Below are 21,911 nucleotides of genomic sequence, written 5' to 3'. Positions count from 1 at the left end.
TTTCTTCTTTTTCCCCCTTTTTTCCCCCCTCCAGATAAAGGACATCATCTTCTGTACTAGCACGGTATTTTAGCAAGCTCACTCTGCTCGAACTCTGGTTTTGTTTCAGAAGGTGGGTTTCCCAACCAACATTACAGCATGACTGTAAAGGCACAAGGACAGCCGTTTATTTTTTTTTTTAATTCTAAATTGTATTTGTTTAACATGACCTCTGGGCCTACTACAGACATAAGTCTACTGGTATAGGCACATCTGGTCATTTCCCAAGGATTTAGCTTTTATCCCTCCTCTTCAAGAACATACAAAGGAACCCTCAGTGAGCCCAAATGAGATGCAATAAGACTTAGCTAAACCTGTCCTCCAGCTATCATGTTTAAAGGATTATCCCTGCATGAATTTCCTCACAATTAGCATTTTTGTCAGGATACCATTCATAAAAATACCAACTAGATACCACTTTACACTACCAACAAGAAGAATAACACATTCAATAAAGTGTAACACAAAAATAAACAAACAGGAATTATTATTTTTTTGAGTATATTCAATCACTGCCTTGGATACTGACAGTTTCTGGAATACAGAGATCCAAGCGATCCACTCATCCCTTCTGCATTTCGCTATTCACTCTGAGACTATTCCAAGCTACTAAACATAACTGGAAAAAACACTTTGCTTACTTGGAGAACTTCCTGAGTGACACATAACAAAGACACAAAGCACAGCAGGACACCTGCCCAACATTTGTAAACGGATCTTTTAAAAACAGCACCAGAAATGGCAGTTTCTTAAATCTAGTAATAAAAAAATCACCAGTGTAGATCATATTATGCGAAACAAACTGTGCTTTACTAATCCATAGTGTGTAAGAGCTCTGCATGTTTGCAGCAGTGGATCTAAGAGTGCAGGATGTTTTCAAAGCCCACAGCCAACCAGCTGGATCTACAAGGCACTTCCTCTGGCCTGACACAATTTCCCCAATGGTAAAAATGTAAAGACAGAACACTCTTATAATCCACTGTCACGCTAACATCTACATTGTAATTCAACACTACATTTGTATTTCTGTTCCTAACAGAAAACAAGTCTTTATAAAATCCTTGGACAATGACTGTGTGGCAGTTATGGATAGTACAGGTAACAGAGTGTCCCGGAACAGAATGGGAGTACTTACTGTCACTGGGGGTGCCTTGTTCCAGTAAGAACTGCTGTCCTTCGCTCCACTGCCTCTCCAGAAGCTGTTCTATGCTGGCTGCTACCGGGGGCAAACTGTCCCCACAATTGTTTCCTGATTGGTCATAGCGGACCTGCAAGCTGCTTACAGGGGATCTGTTGAAAATATTGCAATTTATTGTTTAAAGAAAGTGATTTAAGGAAATGCATTAGCAAAAAACTGCTAAAGTCTTTTTTAAAAAAACCTTGTATCAGCCCTCAGCCCCTGTGTATCTTGTACTTTTAAGACTAAGTTAATCCATCACAGCACTATGAATTCCAGGTTCTCACAGCTAAGAGTTTCATAAAAAAACAAGGTAATATTTCACAGCACGTGAATTTCCACTGGGAAAACACAACTTTTTCTTGCATAGAGACTAAGACGCATCGAAGTGACCAACAACATTGCACTAAATTACACAACACACCCCTCCCTTTAGGAACCATTACACGTGGCTCTACATTTCACATAGATTTAAAGAAAACTTCAAACCTTTAGAGGAAATTGGGAAAATAAAAGCCATTTATTAAAATCTGCATAGTAATGGCACTTACACATGGAAAGGCCATATACAATTCCACTGTCTAAACTGTTCTAAAAAGAATCACATAAAAACACTTTTGTTTTGTTTTTCAGGCAAAAACATTAATGGACAAGGAGCACGATGGAAGTTAAAGTTGCCTCCTGCCTGTCCTGTGCGCACTTCATGTACCTCCCCCCCCCCTCCACGCACGATCACACATATTTTAAGGAATAATCCCTCTGCCACATGTCTTTTCTCGTTCAGGAGAAAATGAAATATTCAGCATACAGCCGCTATTAAAGCTGGGGAGCCCTCAGGACCTACGAGCAGGCTCCTTTCTCATTGGATGGGGCAAACTCTAACCTGTGAGCAAAACCAGATGCGCACTGTATTTCTCAGAATTCTGGCCTCACGTTTGCGTAGCTCCATTTCTCATACAGGGCCAACACCAAAAGTTGGTTGTTTGGTTTGTTTTTTTTAAAACAACTGGTGTGAGTCGAGATTCAGTCCGTTTATATACATATACACATATATTATATTAGCTGTATCAATAAATACTGGTCCCATCACAGGATCACAGCTGTACTGCTCTACATGATGCAAACTTACCAAGACCACCATAGAGCCAGTACAGGACAACATACAGAGCTCAGGAAATCGGTGTGTTAATTATGACCAGTGCAATAAGCAGTGGTCACAGCACATTAGCTACCTAATGACTGGCAAGCATTTTGTAGGCAGCAGAGCAAAGTGATTTTTATGAGAAAAGGTTTTAAGTAGGTGACTTAAGAGCTCTGTAGGTATTTATAAATAATTCCTCTTTTGCATACAGGATGAAAGAATAACACTCGTTAAAAGAAGTCTGGTGAACGGGTAACCCTGGTAGTGCTTTTTGACAAGAGATGACAACCCAACAGCGGTCAACAGTTCAGCACGGAGACAAAGTACAAAAACAAACCAGCCTTAAAAGTAGATGTTTGCAAGAGGTGCTGAAGTAATAAAGGTTTCAGCAGAAACATTCTAAACAGATGCACTACACTCCACACAGCTGATTTACATCAAACAAACAAACAAAAAACACACACGGGCACCCCAAGCACTTCCCGATGCATTTTAAAAGCACGTAACACTGCCCTAACAGATTACTCCATTTGAATTGTAAATGAACAACAAAAGGCTCGTTGGGCTTAGGATGGTTTCCCCATCAACTTCATCAGCTCAGAAATAAAGCAACACACGAGTACACAGTGCTGCAGTCCTCCTATGGAAGCCTGCAGAGATGGAAAGAAACACACATCTAGATTTCTCTACCTCAACACGAGCCAACCCGTCCTCCTCCAGCTGATCCTCTACTTCACCCCTTTGGTATGGTACAGTTTCTGCGTGCTACATTTGAATCCTTATTCTATACAGTATTTGATCACAGTTTCCTATAGGGGTGTAAGAGTGCTGTAAGCCCTGCTTCGATGCTGCCATTGAGACAGCAATCCCTTCTTGGTTTCATTTTCTCATCTTGCTTACTTTCACAAGTGATTGTTTTGTTTGCAGTATACTTGTTCGTTCTCCTACAGTATTAACTGTAAGTAATACAACTGAACTGCAGAGCACATTTTTAAATCAAAGGTTAAGTGTTGGGTAAAAAAAGCGTAAGCGCTGCCTTGGGAAAAGCAGCTCTTCCTTTGCAAAATGGAAACAGCTCCCCCCACCAAGTACACTTATATATAACATATATTTCCATATATTACAGATAGCATAATTCTAAATGTGAAAGCTTAAATATCAATCAGCGATTACGGTGGGGTAACAAAGACATAACGATGGGAAGGGTCCTTTCTGAAAGGACCGTTCAGGTCATGCATCTTCTCAGCTGCAATCTGCTATCATCAACAGCAAACAACTATTCCTGCAAATATCTTTATTTTAAGCAACTGTTTACAAATTATGATTCTTTTCCAAAAACATGCGATTTTCAAATCTCACAGGCTTCAAAGGGAAAAGCCAGAACTTACAGAAAAAACCCACACTGTAATACATAACATGGGTAACATTAAAAAGATTTAAACAGCAGATTTCTGAAGTCAGCTTCCCCATCCCCATAAATCATATTTTAAGTAACCACAGTTATTTACTTAGCTCAGGACAGGGGGGAATTACCTAAACATCTCAGAAGTATCTGCACACTGTTCACAACAGCACCAGATCGCTGAGCACTGGACATATTACATAGCCAGAAATGCACTGCAGAACAGCACTGGAAGGTGCTGCCTACTGAGCTTCTTTTTTAACACGAAATATTTCAAACTGATTTCTTCAATCTTTCTATTTCAGAATTACAGAAGTGATTTTTTTGCACTTATTGAAGGAAGATCCGGAGTTTGGGACCCAGAGGGCTTTTGAATGAAGCAGTTTCCTTTCCATTCTCATGAAAATCAGCTGAAATCTGATCACTTAGTAAGTACGGGACTATGCATACATATATTGAATATACACTCTGTTAAAGTGCTGTAAATACGTGTTAAAAACATGTTTAACAAGTTTAGTTTCCAAAATAATCTATCCAGAACCAGCCTGAACACAACCCAGCCCACAGAATGACCAGGCCTTTGCAAACCTAAGCAAGCACTACAACTCGGAACTACCACACGTGCAGTAATGATTACATAATATCAACATACAGGAATTTCCTAATTGCTGAGCGTTTCCCTTTGCAAAAATCTCTCTGACTTACTTCTAAGGATATACCCAGGCATGGTCCTTATTTATGTAAATGTTTACATGGTAATATAAATATACGTGTCTGTAAGAGAACACAGTCTAATCTAATTCATAAATTCTCTATTTATTGTTTTAGAAGTAACACACATTAGAAAATGTAAAAGCCAGTTCATGAATATGAGATACTAGTTAAGTATTTGATGGATATTCTCACTGTGTGCAACAAGAAGTCTTTTGATTAATTAAGGAAAATAACAGAAGACCAACAAAAAGACATGTACCTTAAATTACCTAATTTGGTGATATTTTTCCTAAGTTAGTATAGTAAATACAAGCCGTAACAGAATTGTTATAATGCTGTATCTTTGTAACCACCATTTCTTAGCTGTTCTAAAATTCCTTCCAAGGTAAAAACTCCTAGATTCAGACCCTCAGTCAATATAATAATAATAATTCGATGATATTGCTGTATCGAGTAATCAATATGGGATCAAGAACGGAAAACAAAGCCCTTTAAACAACAAAAAGATTCAATTAAGAAAAAATCGAAAGTATCACTGATGTTATTAAAAACACAATTCTGAAATTTAACAGTCAATATTTTAAACCAAAATAACTTGCTACAATTCCAACAGCAGAACACTTACATCAGCCCTTTGTAGCAGAGGAGAACTGCAGCAGAACAAAAAAGGCGCTCTCCCCCAACACAGCATTACTGCGTATCTGTAGCACTGAGGGGAATTTGTTCCTGAATTTGTACCAGCAGTTAATTTCTCCAAGCCTTCTAACTGTGCTCTTTGTCTCTGCAACACTGTGGGGTTTGGGGCCCTTTGCAATATGAATAAAAATCTAACGACGGTAACAAAACTCAGCAGGTAATTAGTACGCACGCCCTCAATGATAAATAAATCCCTTTAAAGCCAGCCTCCATTTCCTAGGACCTTCATTCACAAACCTAATTTTGCTCATACGTAAGTAAATTACAGACCATTTTTAGCTATTTGTACACACTAGCCTTTTTTGATGTACATTTCTACCACATTTATGCACACCGGCTTTTAGAACACTTACATATTACAAGCAAAAAGGCAGCGAGGTTTCCAGACCTTACAGCATTTCCTCTGCCTGCACTCTGCAAAGTAAATGCTGCTTACCGTGGTGAGAGACTTCCTCTGGGCGAGCCTCCTCTGCCAGCAAGGCTGCGGCTGTTATCTCCCACATCTTGATCTGCAGTGTAAATATTTCACAGCTGATAAATCGACTCTTCTTAGATAAGAGTTTTAAAGCTGACGTAGATATCTTAAAAATATCTTAAATCTTAACTTCTATCCGCAGTTTCTACTGAAGAGCGAAGCCGTAACTAGTTTAAGATTGCTGAACTGTAGCATGTAAGGTGTTGTCCTTACACATTTCTGAGGCTGTACCAGGCCATGGATTATGTTCACTTCTTTCATTCCTTTCAGTTTTACAGCACAGAAGCGTGGTTTGCATTTGCAGTACCCTCCCCTCAGCCACTTTTAATTTCTACGGTGAAAGTAATGAATCACAGCTGTGGACAGCTAATCTGTATGCTTATCACAGCAAATCCTGATGCTCCGTATTTTTTTTAACACTTTGCATCCCAAAACAACTCGTAAAATAGGAAACGTGCTAAACTTACCACTACCATCTAACAAGCACGTGCTACTCTGCAAATTTACTGAAAGCTTTATGAAAGTGTCTAATTCACAAATTCCTATTTATAAGCTGAAGCATAGGAAAGTCGCTTGCTAAAAACATAGTAAAACAAACAAAAAAGGCCTCATTAAATATACAAAAACGTTTTGCTTGGAAGGACTCAAAAGGGTTATTTTCCCTATGGCCTCTCAATAAAATAACCCTATCTGCCCCCTTCAAGGTTGCCCTCCCCCTATTCTGAGTCAAGTGACCCCCGACCTCTTGGAGGGCAAAGACATGACTGATCCATTCTTGGTAAACTGCTAAACTCATTCCCTTCCCCCAAACAGGCATGACTACTACGACATGTCAACAAATCCCTAGGATGGAATGAAACAAAGCAAATCCTGAGGCTCATTAAAACCGGAGAGGAGCCCGAATGTTACAAAAATGTCAATTGGTAAATATTCACAAGATTATTGAATGCTGTAGAAGTTCTCTAACGGGATCTCTTTCACACGAAGTTGTATGTAATGCAATTTCATGAATTATGCAAATAGAGGTTTAAACTATTCACGACAAAACCCAGAGCTGTGTTGCTCTCATTGCAAAGAGCTAAGAACTGAACACATCAATCACCGAAGTCACAGGAGACATTGTTGCATTCCTGCCTGCTGATGGCTCTGCTTAAACATTTACATTTCAGAAAGTTAAGGAAATAAAAAAAAAAGAAGCTGTTCTGAACTACCAAGAATTTACTCCCAACACCTCACAACTTTACACAGACTCTTAATAACCAAATGCTGAGCAGAGTTCAAAAATAAAATCTTACAATTTACTTTAAAATACTTAAGTTTGTGCAGTGTCAGTGTTTTCACCACCACCAGGAAGCTTACCTGCTTGGCTGTTCTCAGACTGAGCTATAAGTGCTGCCATTGCTGAACTTGGATTCAGCCTATTGCCATACATATGGGATGGAGGCAGACTGAGAGAAGATCCAGGTAGGGTGTTTGCCTGCAAGAAACCAAATAAAACTTGAATACCTTTTTAAAAACGAAGAGAAATATTAAACATACTTGACAGAAGTCTGCCCAGCGCACAACAGTTTGTTTTAGTGGGGGCTTGTTTATTTAAGTTGAATTTATTTTTTTTTTTAAACAAAGATGAGTGTATTTAACAGCAAAAATATTTTCTGCTCATGAGTGCAGAAAGAGAACCGCAGTACTTTTAAAATACACCAAGTAGGGAAGTTTGCTCTTTATCGATATGCTAATAAAAAAAACTCTAATAAAAAGGTTACCATAGCAAATATTGGAAATACCTAAACTGCATTTTAAAGCAACAGATAAGGAAGAGGATGGAGAGACCTTGCTGTCTAGAAGCATGCACTCAACGCTAGGACTTAGTAGCATGGCGACCATGTGGTTATCCTCCTAATTATTTAATCTTATTAAACCATTTACAAAATAAGGGCAGGTAGACAACAGATGTCTCACAAATGCTTGGGTTCCTTACATCACAAGCCGGCTGTGGAGGTCAAAAGGTCCAACTTTCAGCTCTATAGTTTAACTACACAGAGCCATATTTCCTTTGCTCTGCTCCGTCATTAGTAAAACCTGCACACTATTTTGTTACTTCCTATTTTGATAGACTTGGGAGCCTGGTGTTTTTTTGTTTTGTTTTGTTTTTATTTTAAAGAACGCAAACAGCCATTACAAGTATGTTTTCTATACAATAGGGGGCTCAACGAATCACAGCTTTGCCCTGACCCCATATAAGGAACTGTATTTTTGGCAGTTGGCCAGCTCTACTTATTGAAGAGCTCCCAAAGTTTGTGTTCATTCATGTTGCTAACCACAATTCTGAAGGTCTCTGCTGGGACTTGTGCCAAACAAGCGAAAATGAACCCTTAAACAGATGAAGCTAAGGAGGCTGGCCAAAATCTTGCATAATCCAAAGCAATAAAAATACCTTCCTCCTTGGCTGCTTATGCTTTTTCCCTTTCGAAGAAAAGATCTGTGTCAAATGCTGAGTTTCAGAGACAACCAATCAAAGGAAAAAGGCGCTGCTGCTTATTAAAAAGGCATTTCCCCACCTGACAAAAGGACCGCTTCCCAACAAACAAAAGGTCGCAATATTCGGAGGGGAACAAAATCACAGATACACAACGAGGGCAATCGCAAGTTTCAGAATGAACCTTTTAAGAAAATGTAAACGACCCTCACAAAGGAAACTTATTTCAGAAAATGGGAAAGGAAAAAAAAGGGGGGGGGAAAAAAAGGTGATCAGTAAGGAACTCAATTTGTGGGACATTTTGACATGTATAACTGCACACAAGAGACGAGGGGAACATACTGGTTATTACAGCAAAATATTACAGAGTATAAACTATGTCTCTGGAAAGAATCACACACTACCATTAAGTTTTGGCTTTCGGCCAACATATTAAACATGATGAATGGACTTTTATGAATTCACACAACTGTTTTCAATGATGCTTTATTTACTATATACTGGTGAGAAATTGTGCCTGATACTTGCATTCTTCTACTGTCACAAAGTCAGAAAAAGCCACAAGTAATTACTTGCAATGATGAGGGTTTTTTCACTTCGTATTTTAAAGGTATGTGCAAAACAGCCAGACACAGAGTTGCAGTCTCACTTCAAATCTGGCTTTTATTTCTGTATTTGCACAACTGCACGTCTTCAGTAGAATTAATCTGAATTAGTGCTAAGTAAAGCGGGCACTTCCACCTACTGATATAACATCTTCCAGAAATACAGCACATGGTGGGACTGTGACACTTAACTGCTGAAGAAGGCAATAGTGTGCAGCTCCTGCTATTTCCCTTAACAAATTCCTATAGCGAGACTCCCAGTTGACTACTATCATTCATCAGCAAACTCCCATCGCTTTCGAAAAGGGAAAAACAAAAATACCCCGATTCTTTCATGGAAGAAACTTTGCAAAACAGCACACTGTAAGATGCAACTTTACTCGTTTCCATATCTAAGAGACGAGACTAGCAAATTAAAAATGAATATACTCTTCTTCATGTAAAAAAATGGGTTGAGATTATAAGTTTTAATGTTATCTGTTTGTTTTTATACTACAAATACACGTTATTTGTGCTCAGAACAGGATATTTCCAGAAAAGATTTTTCGTAATTCCAGTGAGAATTTACACAGAAGCAGCAGCGTTTACCCTCATTCTGTGTAATTCACTACCAGACCGCTTAACACTGTACGATAGCAGCTATATATTAATTTATAATGGCAGGGCAGCTAAAATCAGCACGGAGAATGAGTGTTTATTTGACAGAAACATGCCCCAAAAGCTTTGAGAACGTTCTAAAAAGTATCTGAGTATCTTGAAAGGCGTTGCTAAAGTCTGTTGAGTAACCATCACATCACAAAACAGAAGACATCAAAGGAACTAAACAATGTTTGCCAAGTGAGCTGATATAGCAGATCAAAAGACTGAGCATGATTCAAACAATATCTAAGTTGATTTTTTTCACAAGTGGTGGTTCACCCTAAACTTAACCCCTGTTTATACCTTTAAAATAATAGTAAAGGTGTCCTACAACAAGTCAGAACTACAAAAGTTCTAGTGACATCATATACCCTATGCGGCTTTTCAAAGGAAAAGTCACATTAACAAAAAAGTTCAAGTAAGCTGGAGGTAAATTTTTAAAAAATGTTTAAAATGTTTTGTTTTTTTTTAAATGGCGATGTAAAATGACAAGAATAATGATTTGTGAAGCTTTGTTATGTATGTGACGACTTCATCTGACAGGAAAGCAGAGGAAGTGGAGGGGTACTACATTATTTAAAGGTGAAATAGGAGCTCCGTGTTTCACTCACAGCCGAAACAAGCTGTAGCAAGCATTTATTAAAAATGCGCAATCATCCTGTCAATACACATTAAGATCACAAGACTGAAACATGCTCTAAAATCCAGAACTTCTGAAGCCACAGCATTCTTTGTTTCAACTGATTCAGTCAACACAACACACGATCAAAATGTACGAACTAATAAAGAGACCACTAAGCATTTATTTTGAAAAGGCTGCAAATTTCCCTTATGAAGGTTTTAGCAGGATTTAAGCCCATCTAGAGGTATGTAATACACTACTTTCATTTATAGCACGTTCAATAAATCAGTAAAGCAATAAGCAGCAGAGCAGCACAGAAAGAAGATACACTGTAATTCACAGAATGCCCCATTCCAATAAGAGCAAATGACTGATCCTTGATTGATGCTTACAAACACTTCCCCCAGCATAGGGAGGTCTTAGAGGGTATTCCTCTAATTAGAGAATTACGTTTGCAAGTTAACTAAACTTGGCTAAATACAAATATCCCGTCAAATATTTAGAATTGTTTTGTATTTAGCTTACACAACTCCACATTTTCTAAAGTTAAATGTTCTTTAAGGAAAAGATAAATGCAACGTGTAGTTGCATCCAACTGCATCAGGTCTCAAAAATTCGAGAATCTCTGAGCACGCCAACTCCCCTGTTCCTTTCAAGTTTTATGCTCCGAAACATTTTCTGATAACAGGCCTCATTTCTGTCTCAGCTCTACACCAGTAAGGTTTTAATACTCAGCGTGTGATGAGAGATGAAACCAAGTGTGAACAACTTTCAGGTCCCATGAGTAGGCTGACTGTTGAAGCTGTCAGGTTCAATTGCATCATTCCACATTATTCAATGCCCCAAACTGCTCCCTAATTGTTAGGGGCTTAACATATTCAAAACCATTGTTTAGGCTAATGCTGAAATGCCTACAGTTGAGTTTCCATAAAGAAAGGGGAGGGATTTAATTGTAGTTAAACCATTACTGAACTCTCCTCCTTTCATGATAGGACAACAAGGATGGCCTGAACAACCAATTCCAAGACAGCTTCTTAATCAGTTTATATCCAATCAACATACCTTTTCCCTTCTGCTTTTCAAAAATGGTCACTGCCGTATTGTAGCTTTGTGTCATATTGGGATGATGCTTTAAAATCATTGACATCGTTTAATTACCTGCTTCAGCCAATACAAGTTGTCAAGAATAACTGAAAGGGACATTTTAATTTCTCATTTAAAATAAAAACATGTCATTGCTTTTGTGTTGTCTGTATCCCTTTAAGTTCGATGACCAGATTAATGTGCTTGCATCTGTAATATTTACCTACCCGTGCTACCACAGAACAACACTATGATACCACAAGATAGCCCCCAGATCCAGTAACATGAACAGAGTCCTACCTATACATATACAACAAAACCAAGCAAACTTCTGAAAAGTTTTTAAGAAGCTACGCATCTGAGAAGATGTCACTAAAGGAATTCCATGCAATTGCCCAGTGTCATGAGGTATGAAAGGAAATTCAACTCCTGACCAAATATTAACATCAACACGCTTTATCAAGAAGCTATCTTAAAGTAATGTATTTTGGTCAATGGCAAGTAACATTTGTCTGAAACGTACTATCAAAAATAGCATCAAAATTAAAACCTCCACCACTATTAAAAAGTTTATTCAAACATATTCATGGTCTGTACATGATGTTAAACAAAAATCATTAATATACAGATATAAATAAACTGCTTTTCTTGAGAAGGTGGAAGAGCCTCCCTATCAAGTGATAGCTGCAAGAGCAGCTTTGCCTTTTGTTTTCTAGCTTAAACTGGACAAGTGAATAAAAATGATTTTATCTCTAGAATTTTTTTTTAAGCCAGTTACACTACCCAGAGCTTTGCTTGGATCTTCAGTGCAAAGGGAAGAATGTGCTATCAGATCCTTTCAGAACCTTCAGTACCATCTTTAACTTCACTTAAGAAGTGTGGGGAGGGAGCCACTGCTACACATCATCCATCATTTGCCTTCTCTGAATTCTGTTAGCTCATCATATGGGATGGCAATACACAGCTACATAGGGGTTGTCAGACTGCAGTTAACTGCAGTGACACACCAAATTTCTAGGAACCCCAAATGCCAAACCAATTGCTGCATTTCAACTCTCCAGTACATTCGCCACAAGTATCTAGACCTTGAATCTAGCAAAAACAATAATACCTGAAAGATTTCCATTCCAAGAAATACAGATGGATTTGAGGCAACAAAGTAAATCCTGGATACAATACTCTGTTTCCACTTTCCTTCTGAAAACTATCATACAAGTTTGCAAAATGAATAGCAGAGCACAAAATCATTTTAAAATGCAACATGATAAGCTCAATTTACATTTTAACTGAACAAAAATGGTCCTTATATCTTTTCACTTTTTTCATATTTGTTCTCTTATTTATTGGTTGTATTAACTTTCAAGCAAATTACTGCATTGGCTTCTGGATTACTACAGCCTATAGCACTACTGACACGGGAACTGCACACAACCTTTTACAGCTCATCTCATCTCATCTGGTATCACGCGTACCAATACATCAGCAGTATCAGTCACCCTCAAATGTCTACTATAGCCTTTTATTTGCTCATATCCCAAAAGGAGGTGTACTAGGATTGAAAAGATAACCCATCCGATTCTGCAACTAACGCCCTCATACACAAGTCCCTGAAGTTTGGTGGGTTTTTGTTTTTGACACATAATAAAGGTGCAGTTTTCTGAAATCAACTGGACTGTCTCCTACCCTTCCCCTACCCAAACTGCTAACTCACTGAAATAAAGAATTAGCTAAAAAATATGGATATTGGAAAAGCTGAAATGTAATCAGAGAAAGGTTTTGGGATACCTTAAGGGAAAAAAAAAAAAAAAAAAAATCAATCAAAAAGCATTCATTAAAAATATACAAATTACCATAATTAAAAACTGTTAGGAAAACTATATATGTGGCTTATGAAATCATCCTATGTATACATTACTCACATCATTAGTACTTTTTAGGCCACTAGCATAAAACCAGATGTCACGAAGACTCCTGCTTATAAACAAGCAAATAATCAAATACTGTCTTTGAGAATCAATCATTTTGATTAAAAGTACAAATAAATCATTCAATTAAATGCAACCATCTAACCTTCAAACAACAACACTCAAATATTTTCCAAGAAAGGCATGAATGAATGCAACTGGGAAACTCAGTGGGATCTGAAAGGCAAAATGAAAAATTAATGGCACACCTACAGAAACTAATTTATACCTCTGCCCACTGTACAACAAGGACACATCAAGTCATTAAAACCCACATGGGTAGAAGGCCTATATTCCAATAATGTGAAAAAGCTATAACTTCAACTGCACAGCCAGTTTACTGGTCTCTTCCACATTAACTAAGCTGGATATTCTGTAAAATTTTAGTCAACTGATATTTATCAATTAGATGTTAAAAAATAAATAGGCCTGTACATAAACTTATTAGAATTTTACTTACTAAGCTCAAAAGTGGTTTTTTTCCCTCTTTCCTCCCTATCCTTCGTTGAAAAAAATAAAACAAAAAAATAAAAAGTGGATTTACAGAGGTAAGACTGAGATTCCTCCACCTCCCCCAACAATATAAATGCCTACAGAGCTGTCATTTCAACACAAGTCCCTTTTACCTCAAGTTTGTTCCTCCATCCTTTCCATCTACCTCTGCCTTCGTAGCACTTAACCTGTATGAGCTCTACACAGACAATGGAAGCGATATCCTGCCTACGAATTTGTCTTCCTCAAGAATGTGAACCCATGCATCAGGAATCACAATTTCACTTTCATACCGACTAGCAGAAAGAATGACTTGATTAGGAAACAGACCCAGTATACCAATTTAGCAATCTGTTCACTTCATGAGTATTCCAAAGAAACCCTGCTTAGTACGACCAATAATAAATTTGAGAAAGAAGTAATCACTTCCAATATCATCTGTAATTTCTAAAACAGAAATAATGAATCAGCCATTTATCCACACACACTGACATGTAAAATTTCTAAACAAACCTCAACAGCCTTTGGTATTTAAGTGACAAAACACACCTATGGTAGCAGAATTCCTGCTGCGTAAAAATGCTTGCCAGATACTCAACACTATAGAAGGCATGTAAGGACTGCCTCAACAATGAACTTTGCAGCTTGGGAGGAACAAAAGATGCACTACATAAACTTGAAATCTTTTTCAAGTCAAAACTAAACATTTGGTCTCATCTGAAATTTTATTTAATCTTTCCATTGCATACAGACTAGAAAATTTCACATTTTTCACATTCAACACCATTACTATTGTCTCAGGCAGCTAAATTGAAGTAGTGCTACACTCAGTTCAACGAAGAGGTCAATGTGCCTCAGTTGCCTGGAGACTGATGGTTGCTACAGCAGCACCAGATAAGCCAAGCTAAATAAGCTTCAGCTTGAAGGCAGAAAACATTTATTGCTAGACCGAAACATTGATGCAGTTGTCTCAGCATGCAGCACTGCACAAGATCATGCAACCGCCTTTCAAGCTACCTGTGCACTGCACAAGTGTGTGTGAAGACAATCTCACTGAGGCAAGAATATAAAAAGTAAAGATTTTAATTGAGCTAAATACTAGATTACTTGCAACTATGATTCCTTTGTTCTTCTACTTGAGTCACATGTTACAAGGAATTTTCCCTCTGGCTGTAAATTCTTCCTCCTTGCTACTCTCCTCCACCCCCACCCCAAAAATCCTCAATCAGACTGAAGGAAAAGAAAATTAGATTTTTACCCATTTTGCGTAAAGAATTAAAACAGGTTTTAAGTGTCCAACAAGAAAATTGCAATGGTAAAATCTTTATTAGTATCATTCTTTTTTCATTTTTAATTTCGTGAGTCTCTTAAATTTAAGTGGCTGTGACACAAATATAGTTCAGTGCTTTAGGAAGGAAAGTTTTTATTTTGCATTGACAATTCATGTAACACTACCTAACTGTCCTCTGTCTATAAAGCACTGGGGGATGCATACAGAGCACCTTCTAAATATACTGACGTTGACTACTTCCTGTGGCAATGAGTCCCAAGGATGAACAACGTACTTTTTTAAGAATAATCTCTTTTTGTTTTGGATGTGCTGCTTTTCCCTTTTTCATCTTTTTAAGTTGTGAGATACGGAGCACAGAGTAATCTCAGCATCCAAACAGACCATGATCCATGGTGATATTTCACCTCTGACCCCATGACTAGGAGCCTCTTCTGAGAGATCTTATCACCAAGAGCTGTTTTGATAGTCAAATAAAATATGTTAAGTGGCTCTCACTTAACCACCATGTCTATTTATTAGAGAATTCTAGTACAGCAGTAAGGATATGATTTCCTTTCTGGAAGTACGCTGCACTATCACAATTTCCAGATGTTTTATTATTCTATTTCTAATTACTACCTATATTAAAATAAACACAAATCATCTTTAGAAAGACAAATTCATAAAGATATAACTAACCTGACCACATACATTTGTTAGACCTGCTACTTTTATGCAGGTTCTTAAATAACACAAACAAACAACCAAAAATGCCATTATACTGCAGTGTAAGCTATAACAGAATAAGCCAAAAAGAAATGCCAAATATACTGCCCATCTGCAAGAACAATCATTTATCTCTTGATTAGAGCAAATCAGTTTGCATCAAATAATATCTGGTAAGACCTGAAGTCCCAGACACTAGAGGTAGGGATTTTGGGTGAAACTTATCAATAAACCAACAAAACGTCATAAGCACTACCAGTGCTTTACACAAATTATTGGTTTCTAAGGGTTAAAAGGTTTCTTTACAAGGCAGCCTGTTACACAAACTGATACAAGTCACTAGGCTTTGCAGATAAAGAGTCCATATTAACTGCACTCTGGACTTCATATCTGGCATTCAGAATCCCAAGTATTTATGTATTAGGAAACACTTTAGGAATTAACCTGAAAAAATCTAAAAACAACATAATGGTTTTACCAAGTTATAGAAATCGTATTTGATTACATGGCTAAAGTAATTTATCATAATTAAGACAAATTGTTTTGCATAGCAAGAAAGGGTTACTCTATTTAAATAAGTCTGTAGGGATACTTCTGAAGTTTCTAGTTCTAAGCCTTAAGATGTTCTGATACAAACACGTCCACCTGAGCATTATACCAAATTCTTAACTTCAGCCATTACATGTGGCTGCAACGTGTACCTTGGGGACTGAAGCAGCATGCTCACTCAGGCAGCCTACCACCTAGTGCTGGCTACTTGAAGACTGAGATTATCACATCTGTCACATCAGTGTCCTAAAAGTGAGGGCAATTTGTCTTTTTTCATGTTTTCATTCTATCTCCAAAAGGAAAGCTCATTAAAGCATTGACAGCCAACAGACCTGCCATTTTTCTAGAGTACTCATGAAAAGGAGCTCTATCACATTAAGATGCTCATCGTGAAACTTACTTCCCTTCCTCATGTTTACTTAAGCTGAATGTTTTACAAAAATAAAAAATAAAAATAAATAAATAAACGATGTTTCTTTGCACAAGGCTGGGAAGCGAGGGAATATCTTCTCTGGCCGTACTAACTTTGCGAATATGGCATCCATTTGTTGCTACAGCTGAAAGCTCAGCCACAGTAACAGTCAGGCACGTGGGTTTTATTGTCCTAAAGTGCCAAATCTGCCCTCTAAAGATTTGCAAAAGAAAGAATTTTTTTTCTTTTTTTTAATTTTTGAAGCAGTATTTTTACATAATCATGATTTCAACTACAGAGAACATTCCACTCCTGTTCTGGAAGGCATAAATAACATTGCTTTTGAAATTGCTCCTAACCTCAGTTGATAAGGACCAGAATTAACAACAGTTCATCTTTCCAGTATTTTCAGTTATTTTCCTATGGGTGTCAGAATATAAAAGAAAAAGGGGGAGAAGGTTGCCTTTGACAGTATGCACAATGATGAGCAGCAGACATGAACCACGATAAGAAAAATCACTAAAATAGGAAATACAAAAAATAGCGTAAATTAGCAGCGTGGAGAAAGAGCAGGGGGCTACAAAGACCCAGAATTAGGAACTATAGTAACCCAGAAAGTGAGAAAATAAAAACCACAGGACAGAAGCATCTGAAACATAAGGTGCCATACATTCAGCATCTGAAAAGATCTCTGGATTCCTGAGCTTTCACATTCCTCTATTGTTAACAAATAACTCCAAACCTATTGAAAAAATTAAGCCTTATCTCTCTCTAAAGGCTGCATCACACAAAGGAGGATAACCACCACTATATGAATGCTAAAGAAAACCCTGCTGTTTTCCTACTGCTCCTAAGGGGAGTAAAGCCAAACAGACTTCAGGGATAATGGAAGTGATTAAAGCAAACTTATTTCACTTAGAATTGCAACTGAGTAGCAGCACCTACCTTCCCAATTATCACATCTCCACCACGGAGGCTGCAGTTTACTCCATCATAATTAAATCCCGGACTAAAGTAACGAACAGCAGCTATTCACTTTCCCTATCACTGCGCAAGTCACAAGGACCGCTGTTACAGATGCTTCTTTTCCTTCCCTCTATTAGCTGTTTCTGTGGTCAAGGAAACACAGTGCATAGAGATGGGAACTTAGGAAGAAAACAAAACAAACTCAGGAGCAGGAAAAGCAGCTTGAGAAGAGAAGGAAACCACTACCGCTATCATTCTCCCTGTTCTAAGAAACAGAAAAGGATATTTTGGACTGTATCTGTCAAACAGGCTATTATCATGTATGTGTAACACTGCTTGAAAGTGCCACACAGTTCAATCACTACGATCACAGATACCACTACATGGGAGGGGAAAGAAAAAATTAAATCTAAAATCACAACTCAAATATATTGATTCCAAAATAAAATTCCAAAAATTTCTGCATCATCTGCAATTACTATAATCCAAACCATGCAACACCAGCACTAAGAGTTTACCAGCTCCAAATCTCTAGAACAAAATGCTCTGGTTTAAAGAAACCACTACATGCCTATTCTACTCCCATTAACAATATTGGAATGGGATGACATGATACAGTCTTTCTTACAAATAATACAGTTTGTGAGATAAATAATGACTGTAAGAAAACCAAGACAAAAAGCCTTGCTTCCGTTTCTGCAGACTGATACTATATTCTGAGTGCACACAGAGCCCAGAAACAAATGGCCCCAGAGCGCTACTAGGATAATTTCACTGATTTAGGTAATCAAAACAAATAGACAGCTCAACCAATCTGGGTCTTTATCAAAGCAGTAAACATCTCCTTCGCTATAAAACACGTGATCTACTAAAACTAATTAAAAATTTTAAAACTGAAAGTAAATTAATCTCCCAACCACCATTTCCTGGCAAGTAGAAAACAAATGCTGTTGTACAATACCAAAAGATTCTGAGGCACCTACATCACTACTTTTGCTGTAAATAAATATCATCACAGAACAACTTATCAGAAAGAGCAATAGAGCAGACTGATAGAGAACAACGCAACAACCATCTTTGCTATAATCAAGCATGAAACACAAAGAAATCCTCGAGATGAAAACTGAGCACCACGGTGCAACGTGAGACTTGGTTCAACAGTAAGACAACATTCCAAACTAAAATACAAGAAAGTGATTTTTCTTAACAACAAAACATACATTAATTTTCATGCAATAGGTAGATGTGTTTCAGAGACATAAGATATAGTATTTTGCAGTTTCATGCGAAACAGGCAGTACCTACCCAACACAGAGCATCCACACCCAGAAAACCAGAATCAAGTATCTGCGTGGACTGTACCTTTTTCTCCTGTGCACTTTTTCTTACACTTTTGCAATTGTTAATTGCATTGTCATGCTAATGAAGTCTCACTGAATTATACAGTGTAATTTATCACAGTCTATGTCCATGAATTATAAAAAAAATGAAAAAGATGCAAGAAAAAAAAAAAATAATCCATATATATGTCCACATTTCCAGCAAGCAGATCATCAGCTCCCACCTGGTGAGGAACACCAGCATTCAAATTCAGTTACAGCACAGCATGGAACACAAGCTAATAATCTCTTCTGGATTTATTAGATTGGAATAAAAATTACAGGTGGCATGAAGGCAGAATAAAATGAGACAGCGAAGAAAAGGTGATTGCAATGAGGCCAGTCTTTAACAAAAAGCAGTGTAGGAGCCAACATATCAGTCAACAGAGTCAAAGAATTAAAATCCAGGATTTAAAAACAAAAAACAAAACCACATTTTACACTTTAAAATCAGTGTTGTTTAGTTGCTGGAGGAAACAGCAGAGCCTGAGATATCACTTTTTTGGGGCTTTCCTTAATGTTTAAGATGGGCACAGAGGTTATTCAACAATACAGGCATAACAGCACTGCTTTCTAGTTTTCTTACTACTTTAAGTAAAACGTTCTGTACTGAATGTCTACCATGGCCTCCCCATCAAAACAATTCAGCCAATTTCAGGAACCTGGTGTTTGATAATACTTTTTCCCAAAACCTTCTCTTTGGATTTTCCTAACACCTCACCTTTAAAAAAAAAAAAAAAGGATACAAAAATCTATTAAGAAATGTAAAGCTTATGATCTTGCCAAAGTCGTAATTTACAACTGACTATTAGAAAAAGAATATTTAAAGTCTTAGATGAGAGCAGTATAACTGCATATATTCGATGCTATTCAATAATATTCCAACTGCATGTCTGACCAATCAAGTTTTGCAGCTCTCTTAACAAGTAGTTCAAACAAAAACAACTTTTTAACTGTTACTTTTTACCTGCTGTAGATGCCCAAGTTTACTTTATCTTATAACCATTTTTTTGGTGCACTGAGGATCTTGGCTCATTTTCTTTTAATTAAAATTCAACACAATAAATGCATTAGCACACCATTATTTGAAGACTTTCATGGTCAAGAAATGGTAACTGATAATATTTACACAAGAACTCAATAACCAGTCACATGGAAACTTCGCAGAACTAAGTAGGTAAACCCTCACCCTTGAAGTATAATCAGGCATTTAAAGTGACAGCGTGGTAAACTGGTTCTCTTGAATTAAGAAACAACTACATGGTAAAATAGGTTTACTTGACTGAGTCTCTTCACATACCCCATGAACTGAAACTGAAAAAAGTCCCAGAGTCCAAGTAAAGAGAAGGCATTATAAGGGTGGTTTTCACAATTCAGCGTGAAAGAAAAATACCTATACTGGGGAGACCTGCTCAGTATTTTCAAGTCCTTTAAGCTGGTAAAATGCATTTGGGCTCTCTTGCATGTTTTTTTCAATCCATTTGTCCTCCATCAGAGTTTAACAAATACAAAGAGATAGTGTGCCACTCTTGTTTATTTACCTATTCCGTGTCATTTCTGACATTACAGACCTTTGGCTTACACCATACAAGAATCTCTTTTTCAAGCCAAGATCCCTAAATTATTTACTCGTTCCTTATAGAGATGCCATTCCTTACCACTGCTCATTACTGCTGTACTTCGGCAACTCTTTCAGGTTTGCCATATCTGTTTTGAATAGAGACTGTTTTCCCTTTAATGTGAATTTCATTTGTCCTCTTACCACCTTGTCAGCAAAGGCTGGTGAGGTCTTTCAGCAGTTTTGACAGCTGATCCTCATAATAGCTCACTGCATCACCTACCATAATCAGCAAACGTAGCCTTTGTTCCTCCTTTTTTCCCCACATCATTTACAAATACACTGAATACACTTAAATGGCCATAATGCTGTCTGTTCCTAGACTCAGTGGAAATCCTCATCACCGAGAGATGAGCATATATACTCATTGTTTTTTGGGTTTTCTGTTGTTTTTTTGTTTGTTTGTTTTAGAGTCTTTTAATCAGCTACTAAACTTCATACAACCACTTTGCCGTGACTTCATGGAGTTATTTTATATAATATACTAAGGAAAAGAGGGGGGAAGGGAAAAAAAATGGAAAAAAATCCAGTTGCTTGTCACCTCCCCTCAGAAAAGCTACACAGGTTTCCCAAAAACACCATATTTTTAGTTTATTTCTTTAAAATGGTTTCAACCAATTTCTGCAGAGATGCCACCCAAAAGTTATGAAACAGAAATTGCACTAACACACTGGGAAAATGCAAGGTTTATACCTTTAGGAAATTAATCTAGAACAATTACTTTAAAATATGGAGTACCACCTCCAACAACAGTGTTATGAGATACTGGAAAGTATTTTGTGCTGGTCTGCATGCAGCATTACTGCTATGTGCTTATTATACACACCTATGCGTCCTTGTGTGCACGCAAATAAGTACATGAGTATGCATTAAGCTTGACTTTCATTTTTCAGTTTTTATTCACTGTCTTAAATCACTGCAGACTATAAATTTGAAACCTGATGTTTGTATGCACACACAAAAGGCTGCATTTGATGTATTGGTTGTAAAACAGATTCTCAACAGAGAAAGAAAAATACAAATTGAAGTACAAAAAACATTATGCCCTTCGTACTTACTCTAACCGTGTTGGCTCTTTACAACTATAGGTTCATACTCTGTGGTGTTGACAAATATAACCTTGCCCAACTTAAATTCATATGAAATGTTACCGTATCTTTTCTGGTTCATTACTTCGATCATGTCATCTTTCCTTCTGCACTCTTCCAGCGACTGCCTTATCCCGTCATCTCTAACTGCACATCTTCATTTGTATAATTTTTCAAATATAAAACTATAACATGTCTGTCAACTTTTATTTGCTGTCAGGATGTCAACCGTGGCCTCCTTGGCCTAGGTCAGCATTAGTTATCCATCTGCTAAATTTCCCAAACAAATCCATTAATTCTTTAGCTGATACCACCACATTTAGATGAAACACCCAAAAACTCTACAAGATTTTCTTTTAAATTCTTTCTTAAAACACT

At 37.3% G+C, this 21,911-nt stretch overlaps 1 protein-coding gene across 20 annotated transcripts in view; it reads right to left on the bottom strand.

Annotated features, from left to right (window-relative positions):
* Positions 1-21,911, bottom strand: part of MLLT10 (MLLT10 histone lysine methyltransferase DOT1L cofactor) — a 122,166-nt gene that overhangs the window by 12,637 nt on the left and 87,618 nt on the right. For 11 of the 20 annotated variants that reach the window (XR_014943095.1, XM_015853306.3, XM_015853308.3 and 8 more), the window contains 3 exons: positions 7,004-7,121; positions 5,606-5,678; positions 1,175-1,329 (listed from right to left, as the gene is read on the bottom strand). Coding sequence is in view for 12 of the 20 variants with exons in the window: in XM_015853306.3 (XP_015708792.2) it covers positions 1,175-1,329; positions 5,606-5,678; positions 7,004-7,121 (346 nt within the window). In the remaining 8 variants the exon portion in view is untranslated. Of the gene's footprint in view, positions 1-1,174; positions 1,330-5,605; positions 5,701-7,003; positions 7,122-13,139; positions 13,211-17,427; positions 17,592-21,911 lie in introns of those variants that run through there. The other 9 variants (XR_014943096.1, XR_014943090.1, XR_014943089.1 and 6 more) reach the window with 7 other exon arrangements.

This window comes from Coturnix japonica, chromosome 2 (assembly GCF_054131305.1).
Source record: "Coturnix japonica strain WE chromosome 2, WE-NBRP24, whole genome shotgun sequence".
Taxonomy (NCBI): domain Eukaryota; kingdom Metazoa; phylum Chordata; class Aves; order Galliformes; family Phasianidae; genus Coturnix; species Coturnix japonica.
The sequence above is the reverse complement of the archived record's forward strand: the minus strand, read 5'-3'. Positions and strand labels throughout refer to the sequence as shown.